This window comes from Haemaphysalis longicornis, unplaced genomic scaffold (assembly GCF_048455015.1).
Source record: "Haemaphysalis longicornis isolate Haplotype H1 unplaced genomic scaffold, Haemaphysalis longicornis Haplotype H1 scaffold_7, whole genome shotgun sequence".
Classification (NCBI taxonomy): domain Eukaryota; kingdom Metazoa; phylum Arthropoda; class Arachnida; order Ixodida; family Ixodidae; genus Haemaphysalis; species Haemaphysalis longicornis.
In genome coordinates, this window is record NW_027526422.1 from 42,515,378 (window position 1) to 42,530,632 (window position 15,255).

The 15,255-nt window shown below is 47.8% G+C and overlaps 1 protein-coding gene across 2 annotated transcripts in view; it reads left to right on the forward strand.

The window, feature by feature from the left end:
* The window catches only part of LOC144145360 (monocarboxylate transporter 3-like), a 35,406-nt gene extending 25,461 nt beyond the window's left edge, over positions 1–9,945 (forward strand). For both annotated transcript variants that reach the window (XM_077676930.1, XM_077676931.1), the window contains 3 exons: positions 1,290–1,433; positions 6,613–7,587; positions 9,311–9,945. In XM_077676930.1, the coding sequence (XP_077533056.1) occupies positions 1,290–1,433; positions 6,613–7,587; positions 9,311–9,516 (1,325 nt within the window). In that variant the 3' untranslated portion in view covers positions 9,517–9,945. The remainder of the gene's footprint in view (positions 1–1,289; positions 1,434–6,612; positions 7,588–9,310) is intronic.
* The last annotated feature ends 5,310 nt before the right edge of the window (positions 9,946–15,255 follow it).

Consider the following 15,255-nt stretch of genomic DNA (forward strand, 5'->3'; position numbering starts at 1 on the left):
CGAGCCGGTCCAAAGCGTATATCCCGTCTCTCTCAGTGACGTGCATGTTAGCCGTGTACGAAAAAGACAAGCCGGCCGTGCATGGCAATTAGAGCAACACGACGACAACCTTTTGTAAGGGCTGCTGGCGCATTTTGTCCTCTTTCCCCCTATCGTACTCGCCTATGCTTGCTTTTTCAGACCTGCTGAAAAGGGGGGGGGGGGGTGAAAGAAGAACGAATATTTTTAAAGCGAAGGAGAAGGTTGTCGTCTTGCTGGGTAAGAAAAAAAAGTTCATTAAATGTATAACCGCGCATGCAATACTATGAATGGAGTGCGTTTAGCATTTTCTACAACCTTGTGACGCAGCGGACCTCGTGCAGAGAGCGTGCGACTGAGAGCAGACACCACTTGTTACCAAGCGGCAGCCGCGCACCAAGCCACAGCTACGCAGTAGCGATTTGGGGACGGGTAGTGGTGACGAATCCCGGGAAATTTTAGACCTAAGGCACAAATGCATACTGAATTCCGGCAGACATTTCGTGTCCAAGTTTATTACGGAAATCTGATAACCACAGATAGCAAAGTGACCGATTTTTGAGGGGATCGCTCATGGGTGCCATAGAAAAATTGGTAACCTCACTGGCAACCCGCGCTATTTAGTGAAGGATGACACTCGGCCACAATATTATGGCAATAGGTTAAATTGCAAAAACTTATTGGTAGACCATTGTGCTGAGTTACGTTATTTCGGACGTTCACCCGGGTTCGCTCAGAGACTGCAGACCACAAGCACATCTTGAGGGTCTGTGTCATGAACCCTGTGGAAGCGACGTCAAGAACCGTCCCGCCACGGTTTCCAGAAGCCGCAAGAAGATACACATACGAGCATCAACACTAAGCCGCCCAGAAGGTCCTGCAGGCACTCGAGAGGCGCGAGACTCGCGAGTCGGCAACGGCGAGCTCACGTCTCGGCAGAGTAGTAGCTAACCGCGTGGACGACGCCGAGACCCGCGTCGCGGCGCGTAAAAACGTCGTTCTGCCGGCTTAAATAAAGTTTATTCAATCCAATCCAAATCCCGTTCGGTTACGGACGGCATGCGCTTTCCAATGTGCGTGGACCGGAATCCTGGAGTCAACTGGGGCAAAAAGAAGCTATCGGTATTTCCTACAAAAAAAAAAAAAAAAAAAACGGAATGGGACGAAACACAGGCAAAGAACAAGTTTATTTTCCTCCTCTACGTTTCCTGTTCCTCCCCTACTCTTTTCCTCTTTGTTAACCTTTTATAATCCCATGTGTTTCCGCGCAGGTCCTGTAACTGGATTCCTGTGCCGGCTGTACTCGTGTAGAAGAGTCTTGCTTATCTGCTCGGCCATAACAGGCACAGCTGTCAGCCTGTGCTACTTTGCGACCAACATTCTATTCATCGTAATATTCTTCGGCGTCATTCACGGTAAGCGAACTCTTGTGGAAGCCGCAGGAGTGATAATACTAGCACATTCCATATGCAGGAAAAGGGGCCTCAAAAAAACAAAAGCTTTTGGTCTGACCTACTGTAACTGCCGTATGAACAAAGCTCGCAAAACAACAGACGCTTTAAACTCTGCGCAGAGCACGTGCGTAAGATCCCTCGAAAATCAAACACCTTGAGTAGCAATCTTCCATGCACAAAACATTCACGTTACCACCTTCAAATTATCTGCCTTATTAAGCGAATTTCCCAGGCATATTTATTATACAATCCCTGAAACGAATAATAAGGATAAGGAAAGTTAGGACTGAAGCTTGGGTGAGTTTCCACAAAACAACACGAAAACGGAGTGTTAAGACACAACATACCGTATTTACTCGGTTCTAAGCACCCCCCCATTCTAAGCAACCCCCCCCCCTCCTCCCTACTCTCGCGAAAAAAATTGGAACAAGAAGTTTGCACGCGAATCTAAGCACCCCTTTTCTACGCAACCATCGCAAGATGGATTTCAGATGCGTGGAAGCGGGCTCGAGTTGATGTTAGGGCCAAGTAATTTATGAAGTTTCCAATTACAAACCATTTTAACGGAAACGAAGACGACCTGCGGGGTGACTCTGAGAGCGGTGGCCCAAGCGGCACAACAGACTCGAATGGTAGCAAAGATGGCTGAGTATCATACGTAAGCGGTAGGTTCAGTGCCTGCAGGCACTGAATGTGCCTATTTTTCGGTTGAATTTTGGCCAAATAACACATTATTCCTTGCGCCCGTCTCGTAGAAATATTGCCGCACCAAAAGAAAGGCGGGGGGGGGGGGGGGGGGGGCGGGGCAATTTAGGGTTTCCGAGAAAGGCCTAGCGAGCTGATCCGTTTGAGTATCGAGGACGTACACATAGGTAGGTTACTGCGGTTGTGTGAGCTCAGCAGATATGTACACGTTACCAAAACAAGTAACTAAATACCGTTACTCATTACTTTTCTCAAAAAGTAACTAACTACGTTACTCGTTAGGGTTCTCAAAAGGAACGCGTGAGTTACCCGAAAAGTAACGGGTTACTTTTCACGTTATTTTGGCAACCAAACACACAACTATTTTGTTTCAAAGTTCATTCTTTCGTTTCAGTAGTCGTTGCACTTTAGCAGTGGCTGTCTAAGGCACCCTGCATCCTGCCTAAGGCATCCTGCACCGGACAGGCTGCCTATTTATTGCGAGACGGCCGTCAATCACGGCCGTGGTGAACGCATCGGTTGCTGAATGCACCGTATGAATGCATCGGCCGTGAATTCCGGCCCGTGATGAGTGCACCGGTCCCGTCTTGCGTTTTGTATTATCTGCAATTTGATTGGTCGGTTTCAATATCACCGATTAACGTCTTTTCATCTGGGTCACCTAAACTATTCGCTCGTATCGGCCTTTGTTATCATGGCCTTACCCAAATGCCTTTGTGTGGGCGCTTGTGCTGGACCCTCAATAATCCCGGCCGCCTGCCGGTGATAGTCCCGGCTGCATATGTGTGCCTGCATGCGTTCTTAGGAGGAGGAGAGAGCGTGCACGCACGCCGGCAAATGTGAGTGCACAGAAATAAAGTAGAGGAGTAGGTTCGGTGAGAGGGTTCCAAAACACAACTCACGAGGTGTTTTGTAGCTCGAGATTTGTCGAGAGGTGGTCGTCCACGCGAATACACCTCAATGGAAGGCAGCGGAACAACGCAGCCAACGGACAACATACAGGCAGTAAAATATACTACGGTCGTTAACTTCACACGGCGGCAGAAACGAGCAGTGTCGAAAAGTGTAGGAGGCAGATCGAAGCCATTCGAAAGCTTTGAGGTGGATCGCAAAGCAAATCGTATCAAATAGCAAGATTACAAAGCATTCGGAAAACGCGAAGCGGAAGCAAGACATCATACGCGTTCAAGTGAACATTGAGGCTTAGGCATTTGGATGTTTTGTTTCTTGAGTGTGTGCAACCCAATAAAGCCGGAACAGCTTCGGTGGGTCAGCCGGTGCCATATGAATGAGTCGTCGCTTGAATTCATTGACTTATTTAAAACACCAATGGTTTAAGTTTTAATATAGAGAGACAAACATTTTATTGCAAAATGCCCATTATCGAATATCGTTGTTATGCACGGCAAAGTAAAGGCCAGAGGAATCCGGGAGGAAGGCGATGGAGAGAGGAGGGTGGTTCCAACAATCCCTACTTTTAGGGATAAAAGAATCGAGATGCATGCCATTGCGGATTGTTGGTACGCCGAGTTTATGTGTATGGGCAAATCGAGGCCATATTGTTACATCCCGGTGGAATGAAGGTGATACGAACAATGGATGATGTAACCATCAATTTGCTAAACGTACAAGGCGGCCATGGGTTAGACCAGGTTAGGCAACGTGCCCCACCAAGCTTTTATGAATAAAGGATGAACGGAAAGTGTTAGGTTTAGAATGGTGTTCCGGTAGTCAATTTTATAAAACAAGCAAATGCGGGAACACTTGAGTTAAAGTTAACAAAAGAAAGGTCGAGAGGTCTTTTTGTTGTTGGTGGTGGTGGATGGACGCAAACGTTTCTCACCAACGAGTGGTTAATAGCTTTTCTGTAAAAGGAGAACACTGTGCATTCCGATTATAACATTCAGGATGTTCTTATTTCTCCAACCATGCGTTGCCAAACGGTCTGTTTGTCTGACAGCGGAGTTGTGACGCACTTACACGAAGGTTAGCTTCTCTTGTTACTTCTGGGGCTTCAGGTATTTCACTCTTATCAGTCGGGGTATTCTGATAAATTGTTTCGACCAGTTTGAGCGCTCGTCCTAGGGAGAAACGTTCGCAGGCATGCGTTTTAGAACAAGCCGGTAGTCCCTTCTGCAGGGCCTCTGTAGCATGTCCTTCACAGCCTGTCATGATCCTTCAGCCTCACATGCACCCAGTGTCCCGTTAATCGCATGGAACTTGTTGCTCACGGTCACACATTGCTGCGCATGACTCCCTCCGTGCATTCCTGATGTCAAGCGACCTTATGTTTAGATGCGAACTCTTTAGCGGACTTCGCTGTGTGTTATTGTCGTTTATGCGTGCTATCTCTCATGACATTTTGGGGCAAACAAAACAATGCAGGGACATTGAAAACCAGACACGTGGTTCAGGCGCAGCGGGACAGACGAACGCAGACTGTCAACTTCTTTCTTGTGTGCTTCGTCTATCCCGATGCTCCTGAAACATGATTCTATGCCAACACCCACGACTGGCCCCTTTGCTTCAATAAACCAGACACCAGGGTATACCCAACCTCGGTGTCTTGTGTGACTGCAAATGGGCCGGCTGAGCCATCTCGCAGTTTTGACCAACTTGTTCGGACTACATGAAAGTTGTAAATTCAAAAGTAAAAAAAAATCAACAAAAAACCCTTAACGATAAAAACTTGACATGACATTCATGAAAAAACTGTGGTCGATTCCCCTGTCATAGGAATCGGTAAAAGACAAAAGTGAAATGTGCAGCGACATCTGCAGCTGAGCATGATTTGAGGGTCGGTGGCTGTCTTGTGGGTGGGCTTGACGAGCGACGTTCTCCAGGTGGGTCAGTGAAATCTTGGTGGATCCCGGTACAAAAAAAAAAACTTTCGTGTTAAAATATAAAGCCCTAAAACGAACAACCTCAAGTATAACGTATTCTTTAGTACTAAAGGTTGCTTCCCTCCAAGAAGACCCTGTGTGCAGGGGTGCACCCTTTACAGGCCGCTTGCTTCGTTGTACTGGCGTCACTTCCGTGACGTATATGACGTCAATGAAATCTTCGTTCACCACGGAATAAAACACTTTCGTGTTAAAAGTTGAAAGGCTGTGAACGCGGCAGTACAATATGGATGCCGCGGACCCCTCGCGGCTCTTGGCAACGTTTCATTTTCTTACCGCTTGTTGCCAGATGGTGGGATTTAATTGTCGGGTCTCGTACACGCTGCAATTAGCGGGTGCGAAATTCGAGATCTGGTTGGGCCTCACTCTTGGACTTTACTCCTCAGTAAAGAAACTGATTATGTTGTCATGCGTCCCTCATGTGTTGGGCGCATCGATGGAATTCTGTGAATCGTAATTCAGGATTTGCTGCACTCGGCTGCTGAGCGGGACATCGCTAAAGTCCATTGTCCTGGACTCTTCGGCGTTAAAACTTAACCCGAGGCCTGTGAACAACGTGTAGGCAGTTGCATATATATCAGACTATCAGTCAAAAGAACGTAGACTGCGCATAGCCTTCCCGGTATGCGATGTTCTATAGAACACTGCCTTGCCGGCTGTGCGTTAGTTAACCCTAACCTTCTTCCAGCTTCTTTGCTAACCCTAGCTGAAGAGTCATTATTGCTTCAATCCGTTACGGGGGTTTCAATTAGTGGCGCTGTCTACAATATCGGAAACCAAATTCAAAGATGGGAGAGCTCGAGAGCTGTGGGCAGTACTTCGTGCCATTTAAGTTCGGAAACACGCTTCATGGTAACAGGAAGCGATCAAAGGTCCAAAATAGCGGCAAAATAGAACAGAAACGCTACAGGCCGTAGGCAACAGCTACACGCGCGTTAAGAACAAGGCAGATATCTGATGGTTCCTTTGAACTCGTAAAGCCTGCACCCGAGGTTGCAGTGAGTGTCCTATAAAAACCTCTTATCGTCGACAGCAATGTGTCTCAGGGCGCTGATAACGACTCTCTTAGAAAGGCCCCGCAGAAGAGCCCTGAAAACAGGGAGCTACACGGAAAAAGAAACTATCTGTTACACGACGAGAATTTGTACTGATTGACGAACCGAACAGCCCACCTGTATAAACGGCGCGTATTTTTGGAGTATGTGTGAGGTTCTAGAATACGCGAAAAACTTGTGTCTGGAGCTGAAGGCTTGCGATATTTCTTAAAGCGAAGCTGGGAGATCGTGAACAGAGAAATGTCACAACGCATATATAGTGATTGTGATTACTCCATGTCGCGAAGATGCTGTCGTTCACGCGATTCGCTCAATACCATGCGCGCTCTGTTGGTTTCTCTCGTGGCCCGAGATCAAGTGAATACTTACGAAAAATGCAGGGGGTGCATAATGGCCATTTGGTTGGCATTTTTCACAACAAACTAAAGGAAATGCTCTTTTAGATTTCGAGTTAAGTTTGTTTTTTTCTTTTTCCAGGTGTCACATTGTCCGCCCTCTACGTCGGCGTCAACGTCCTCGTGGCTCAGCACTTTGACAAGCGGCGGACTCTAGCGTGCAGCCTTATGTTCACTGTCGGTGGCCTCAACAACTTCACTGTTCCGCCCCTTATCGAGTGGTTTCGCACGACGTACGGTATTCGAGGGGCGTTCCTCCTGTACGGCGCTATCCTGCTCAATGGAATCCCTTTCTCCTTTGCTCTGAGAAGCCCTGTGCAGCCACGTGCACCAACAAAGTCAGGATCGGGACAAATGAACGATTTGGACGGGGACACCGATTCCAAAAAGTTTGCCCCCCTTTTATCTTGTGCAGAAGTAAATGGGCCTTACGAAAACGAGACAACGACCAACGAGCAGCAGCTGTTTTGTGCCAGTGGAGGTACAAAAAATGGCGCCGCAACTGCCTGCACCGTTGACCGCGACATATGCGTCCAAACCCGCCATCCCCTCATGAGTCGTTTCAAGGCAAACGAGTTGGTGAAGTTACGAGATGCGGTGAAACCTTTCATGACGCTCGCGTTTTTCGTAAGTGCTGTGTCATTCGCAGCAGTCAACTTCGGGATGGCTTTGTTTACCTTGCTATCAACGGACTTGGCTGCGGACCGTGGTATAGAGCCTTCGGAGTCAGTGTTCCTACTGCAGGCGTTCTCCGTCGGCGACATTGTTTTCAGGCCCCTCGCTGGAATAGCCATTAACTCGAACCTCTTCAGCATCGAACTGGTTATGTTTTTAGGATTTATCGTCCAAGGGGCGGCTTTTGAGCTGCTCGCGTGCTTTCGACCACTGTACGCCATGCTGGCGGCTTCCACGCTGATAGGGACGACTTGTGGATCACGGATTGCGATTCAAACCCCGGTTCTGGTGAAGGACTTCGGCGTCGAGAGGCTGCCGGTCATGTTCGGAGGTCTGCTCTTTTGCGTGGGAGTGGCGTTGCTACTGCGTCCTCCCTTCCTGGGTAAGACACTGAAATTGTGCTTCTGGGGAAACCGAGATTCCCTGCTAGGAACGAATGCTTACACGAAAGGTTCAAATATATTGTTGCTGCAAAATCGCAGCATGAAGCGGCAGATGGGTGAGGCGGTTACTAGCTCATGCGGCTAGCCAAGGTGACACTGGACGTGACACTGGAACGTGCCGCTACCCAGCGTGCGTTTGGTCATTTTCTTCGTCCAGCGTCACGCTCGCAGCAGTATGAGCGTAGATTTTGTGTTGCAAGAGAGCACTACGTTAAATTAATTTCGCAGGGACAGTAGAGGTACAATGATAAGGAGGGAGCCGTTGTTTCGTAGGTTTCGGTTGGCGCGGTGTGAATATGTGTACAATTGCAGGTTCAGCTCCTTGACAGCTTGTGTCAGCTTTATGGTAAGCTTGGTAATGTTCATTGAAAGTGTTTCAAAGCGAACGGAGACCTTACATTTGCGCCACGTGTGCGATGTATGCATTCGGGGCAAAATATCGGTTTCAAACTTTGCTTTTAATTTGGTGATTTGAAGAATTTTTCGGGTACTGAACACACAAACGCGGCTAAATAAAGGGTCGCTGGCCCTACGGGAAAAACTACTTGCGCGCAGCATTCAGTAATCGATGTGGCATTGTTGGAGCGTTCTTAAAGTGCAACATTTATTAGTGTAACCATGCTTGAAAGCAGTTTTTTTTATTCAGAATTGTTTCCACGGGTGCTATCCGTGAGGGGGCAGAGATATAGGCGGTATGCCTGACAAAGCCTCCTCTGCCCCCCTACAGTTCAGCGTAGAAGGCAATTCAGAAAACGTGTCCTAAAGCACGCAACAAAAGACACGCGATACACAGTACTTAGAATAGAACATTCAAACATTTAACATAAGGTTGAATAGAACTCAAACGATACTTAAAAAAAAACAACGACAACAACAATACTCGGAACGATTCCATGTCATGCACAAACACAAAGAGTACATTCCAAGTACGTAACAAATGGCACGCGTTACATAGCATTTAAAACAAAATAAAACAACTCGATGCAAACATTTAAAATTTGCAAAACATGTCACACAATGCGCAAATTTGTTTAAATACGCAAGGAAAATTTCAAGCAAATTCATTTCCACAGTTCTATGCCGATGTATACACGACACCATTTTCAATCATAAACATTCCGCATGCACATTTGAAAATTGGAAAAGACCGATTAAAATCAATACATATATGACTCCTGTTCAACATGCTAAGGGTTTGGAAGTGTAACGTCTGCCTACCGTAATTTGTTCGTGTTGCAGGCAGCCCGTGCTTAGGACGTCTTATATTGTACGCCCTAGAGCCGTCATCCGATGGTTTGTTATAAATTCCAGATTTTTGGATCCACTGCAAAAGTTTAAAGTAGTATACTTGGTCCGCCTTTAGCATATTATATTTATTGAAAAGAGGTTGTGTTCGAAGTTCGCGTTTATCACCCCGATAGTTCTCGAACATGCGTAATACTTTTTTCTGCAAAATAATTAGTCGATCATAGTTAGAAGCTGTTGTAGTACCCCATACTAAAATTCCATAGCTCAACTTTGAGTAAAATAGTGAATAATACAGGCTTTTCTATTAGAGTGGAGAACTTTATTGCCTAATTGCGCCCGTGATGGGATGTGTTACCTGTGGGCAGGTAGGGTAAAGGCAGTGTCGGCTCTAATATTTCATTTGTTACATTACAGGCTACTTCAGGGACAACCTGGGATCGTATGCAGGCGTTCTTCACACTATGGCTGCCGCCAACGCATTCTTGTCCGTCATCTGGGCCGTAAAGTTAGTTAAGAGGAAAATGACACCTAAAAAGGAATCTGCGCAGAGCATAAAGGATGTGAATGTATCTAAAAAACTTTTGGACCCCACGGATGGCACCACCGACACGCCCAAGTGATGGTTCTACAGATGGAGGACTGATTGATCCGCAAAAACCGACAGTGTAGGCGACCATTCGAAAGTCACTTTATTGTGCTAGTGTGTGATACAGTGTCGTGATACAGTACAGTACGTGATACAGGACGCACTTCGGACGTGACGCGTGGGATACGCTACTATGTGCGCCGTATATATCCGCTGACCGAGTCACTGGCAGCAAACTCGGCTTGTACGCCGGAAATACCTGCGACGCAACGACATGCCACCCACGGACAACGAAACCTTCCCCGGTGTTGTAATGTACTGAAATGCTGTATTTCGAGCAAGTCGTTGATGAAATTAAAGCTTGCAACAAACGCCTAGAGAGGGCAGGGACTCACATTTCACAACATGGATCGCTGGGATGTGCTCCGGCCTTGTAAATAAAAACAACATGCTTCCAGATGGAGTTCGACTTTCTATGCGTGTAGATGTCTTGAATGCGGACGTGGAGCCCGCGCCATGACTTTCCACTTGTATGTCCAGATCGCTTAAAAAACAAGATTGCACGAAGCGTAGGGATGTACGCGTGCGTCGTCTGAGCGTCCAGGAAAGCAAACAATTAGATTGAGGTCGAGGTCGTTCTCGAATTACTGCGGCAGGCTTCTTTACTGCTACATCGTGCTTGCGTTTCTTTTAAAGCAAAGATTTTTACCTTTACCAGCCAAGAGTTCTGTCGCGACCGCCGGCGTCAGCAAAAAACTCCTGCGAACAAATAGAAGGTGTTACTGGCACCACCAAGAAGCGAACCTAAAACGAATAGAGAAGCAGAGTGAGAGCCCGCTGTCTTACCAATTGAGCTACGAGCGCACGCGGAGACGGGGCAGACAGACGGTGTAATCGCCGAGCAGAGGTGCAGGCTTACCCCCTGCATTCTTGCTGCATGCCCTGTGATAGCGTGGCGCGACCTCTCGCGCCGCTGTGCGCTCCGCCCACGGCCCACACCCACTGGTTCGTCCATTTCGTCCGTTTCGTCCTCGAAGAGTTTAGACTCGTGTACAACACCGATACCAAACGACCCTCTACCATCCGTGGAACGTGAATTCACTTAGCGTTAACAAAGGATATAACTGTGCTGAAAACGCTAAGTATGAGTGTGTATTACACCGATCATAAGGCGTTTCTCAACATTGTGCTGAAGGAAAATGATTAAGAACGTGTTACATGTACAGTGTAAGACTATGTTCATACTACTGAAGCAAAAGCCATATCGTGATATATGGACTTTAAAAAATTCTCTCCATCTTCCCGCGAGGGGAACCCTGGGGTGATGCAAGGCATCTCACGGGGTTCAATTCGCGTTTCCGTTATGTTGGTTACCCAAATGTGGTTGAAGTGTAGCGAACCTTAAATGATGCTCAATCACACGTAGATTCGCTGGCTTCGCTGGTGCTAGCATTTCTGTTATCACATTGGCTGGAACTGGTTACGGTTGCGTCAGCCAACGCGGTAGCAGGCATGTTAGCGTACAGTTCAACTCATCGGAGCAGCAGCTGGAGCAGCAGTCGGAGCAGTAGCAGCGAGAGCGACTGACGGAGCGACTGAGGAGAGCACCGCAGATACCGCGGTTATATAGCCGTTCGCGAGAGAGAGTTATGAGAGAGAGACGCGCATGCGCGCTAACGCACATCTGGCATGGCGAGGAGAACGAGAGAGAGTGTAGCATACACGCGCTAACGGCGCGCTGACGCACAGCTGGCATGGGGAGGACAACGTGCTAACACAGCTGGCAGGCGAGGGGAAAGGAGGAGGGTTGTGGACGCATGCACGCCGGATGGAAGGACAGGCCGAGTGTAAGAGATGCCTTGCATCTAAAAACGGCATGTCATGCAGTTCGGCTGGCTGAGACGTGAAATGACGCCATTCTTTAAAGTTATGACCACAGTTGCAGCAACAGCCTGAACCCGGCCTACAGTGTGATTAACGCAAGCGGGCCATAGTCACCCGTTGTAGGTGGTGTATAAAGCTTTGCTTCCCAACCAACTCCACGGTGTAGCTTGACCCGCACTTTTTTACTCTCGTTTCATCGTCCTTTAGCGTCAAACGCATCCACAGGCTAACTTGTGACGGGTTCCGTAGTTTTCCCGGAATGAGAGCCCTGCGCGGTTGCAATGTACTAGATCTGCTCACTTGTCGGCGTGTTCACTTTAGACGCGGCACACACTGTCTTTATACCGACTCGGGAAACGCGAGAAACAATTGATCGCTGCTATGTCTTGTGTCGGCATGCTGTGCTGTTTTGGGACGTTCTAAGCGGACTCGTATAAAGGGGATAGACATCGCCACCTATTGCACTCGATTTTTGCCAGTGACGAAAAGCTGTTCCGTGCCCTACGACCTTTTTGTGTTCATCGGACTGTGTAGCCTGTAGAAATGTCGCGTGATTGACCGCAATGCGGATGAACCTAGGGGAATTAAGTCAATTTTTTGCGAACAATGTGCGCTTGTGTATAAGGTCTACCCGGCACAATCGCAGCCACAGGACTGGTTGCATCTTCCTGAGGCGTGCGTGCGTCGTTTTGACTTCTGAATGTTTGTCAGTGAACATACTGCCATTGTGGATAGAGAGTGGTTTAAAAGCTTTTACGGCTATTATTCCATGCAATAAAGCCTAAAAGGGGGGGTCAGCAAAGTGGTAAAGCTCTGAAAATGTACTGGGAAGAGCCGGGTTGGAATCCGCTGGGATTCTAACCCGGCTCGGTGTTCGCCTCTTTGTTCGTCATGTGCAGTGATAGGGGATGTGCACCGCTATGCGATGAGTTGCCCAGAGCATGATGCCGAACGGACCGCAATGCTATGAGCGATTCGAAAGTTTGCAGCCCCACACTACCCTTTGGACTACATGGTCTTACCAAGGCGACATTGAATGCTGCAAAGCGACGTGTCGCGCCTTCTGCTAAGCTCCTCCAGGATACGGGATTGGCAGAATCGTGGGGAAAGTACCCTAACACTGACTAATTAGGATGAGCTCCCGCGGAGCTATTGCCGGCATATCTAGTCAGGCTAATCCCGCTTGATCCCACACAACAACCACCACCACGTTCGATTTGCTTTTCTTATTTTTTTCTTTACTCCTCTTTTTTTACTTACTTATTATTTACTTTACATCGGCGGTTATTTTCTTGATCAGACAACGACGGTTTATCGCAGGATGGGGCACTTAAGCCTTTGCCTGAAAAAGGTGAGAACAAACATAAAACAAGGACAAAAACCACCCCTAAAACTAATAGTTCGCATCCTTCATTCGCCAATGGAGGATTCGGCACGCAGGCAATGTCCCAACCATAGAATTTCATACTAATATATACTGGAGGGAAATCTGGCGCCACTGTCTCTGGGAGCCGCGCTTCAGCGAGCGTTCCGTCATGTACGGGCAGGCACGTTCCACTTGTCCTTGGCATGGCTCATGAACAAGCTGAAAAGTTGGCTCTGGCTGCGAAAAAGCAACAAAATTTCTGTAAAAGATTCATGAAATTTGTTTTGTTATTATACCTGCCACAGTGGCTCAGTGGCTAAGGCGTTGCGCTGCTGAGCACAGGTCACGGGTTCGATTCCCGGCTGCGGCGGCCGCTTTTCTGATGGAAGCGAAAAGCAAAAACGCCCATGTGTACGTGGTTTCGGCGCATGTTAAAGATCCCCAGGTGGTCAAAATTAATCCGGAGCCCTCCACTACGGCGCGCCTCATCGCCTGCGCTGCGTCGGCGCGTTAAACCCCAAAATCAATCGATCAATCAATGTTTTGTTATTATAAAATTGAGCCTCCAAAAGGAATAATTTGTCAGTAACTATTTGGAAGCTGCATGTACAATGAAAAAAAAAATGTTACCCTTCATTGTTGATTTTGGCTTCGAGACAAAAAAGAAGCCGTATGGCTAGCTAAGCCAAGTAGGCGAGGAACGTCGATAGCGGCAATGGCTCCGCCCACGGCGGCCTGGGACTGCAGCGACAGATTTCCCTCTAGTATATATAAGTATGAAACTATATGGTCCCAACAACCGGTTAGGCATGAAAGCCTGCTACCTCCCAAGATCCTAGTTATGGAATGCAAACACTATTAATTAAGGGCCGCCAGTACCTGCAGTGTACTCCGAACATGCAGACGGCATTGCCAGGCTGGTCAGAACAGTGCGAATTGAATTCGCGAGGCACTTCGACACCACAGCGATTTCCCGCTTAAGAGCTGTGTTGTTTACACGGGCAGGTGGGTATTGCCGACCGTTTGCGCTTACAAGCTCCCCACGCACCGCAGGCGCATATTGACAGCAGCACGTACCCTGCGCACCTGTATTTGTATACCGCTGACATTTATTCGTCGGAATAAAAGAAACATTACTGTGAAAAAGATGGAAAATAATTGACATGTTTTATCTGTGCTGCAGGCGTCTGAATCGCAGGCTACGCAGCACGCTAACATGCATTCGTAGAGCTATCATGCTTACATCTTTATGGGCCTAGACAAGGTTTCCGCGACGATCACCTGGTTTACTTCACCGTTTCACCTCGTCGTGGTTGGTTCCGTAATTCCCACCTTCGTGTTCCTGAGGACCGAGCCGACGACAGAACGAATACCGCAGTGGCAGAGAAACGACACAGGCCTGTCAATTTCGCCCTTCTTCGCAGGATGCGCCAGTATACTGGTCAACATGAAGTAAAGTGTATGCGTTGCAGTTACTTCAGTAGATGGCAAAAATAGACAGCTACGAAGAATAGCAGCCATCTTGAGTTTCATTGTAATTATCGCGAAGACTACAAAGTTGACAGCTCGAGAAGACACCATCCTTAGTGCCTAAGCCTATAATGTACGCCTTTGTGCGTACTGGTGCTAAAAATTAACTAGTTTTTAAACGCGAAAGAATTATGTTGGGTACAGTTTAGCACCACTGCCTTTAGTTACTCGTTTCATGGCATATGTCTTCTCCTCTAGATTATATATATATATATATATATATATATCGCACCAGACCGGTATTCTGGAGGTCGTGGGTTGGGATCCCACCTGGTGGGCATTTTTTCATTTTTTCTCCACTTTCTTTTTTTCCGAATTCTTTATCTGTTTCAATGACCTACCACATCCTCCCCTTTGCTTTCCGAGGCTTTCTTGACGGCCAACCCTTATTTCTATATATATATATATATATATATATATATATATTGTCACGTACCCCCAAGCATCTGAATGAACGTTTAATTTGTGACATCCCAGCCAAGGCGACGACCACGACGAACGAGTGCTACCCGGAACCCATCATCATCAGTGTTTTGCTCTGGCAGCTGGAGTGCTTCGCGGTCAAGAGCGTTCTTCTCCGCCGCTTCTTTTATTAGCGTTTTAGTAAAGCTCACCAACACCCCCAACACGCATTTTCTTAACGTGACACTGGTGGAGGTGCGGGGTAGGACAACCCCATGCAAAGGACCCCTTCGGCCAGCCCGGAACGGCCTCGCCCTGTCCACACGCCTGTCCATCGATCTAGTCGTCGCCAACGCGGACTGTCTCCAGAGTGCGGTTACCTTGACTTCACCGCACCTAGACGTCAAGCCCCGGCACCCCAAGTAATGGCGCAACAACTCACCTCCCAGGTAACTCTCCAACATCCGCGTACGCTGACCATTTTTCACGGTGAGGTATTTGAGGACGTTGAGGACTGGCTGGAGCAGTTTGAGCGGGTCGCATCGTTCAACCAGTGGGACACTCGTCAAAAGCTGCGTGAGGTCTATTACT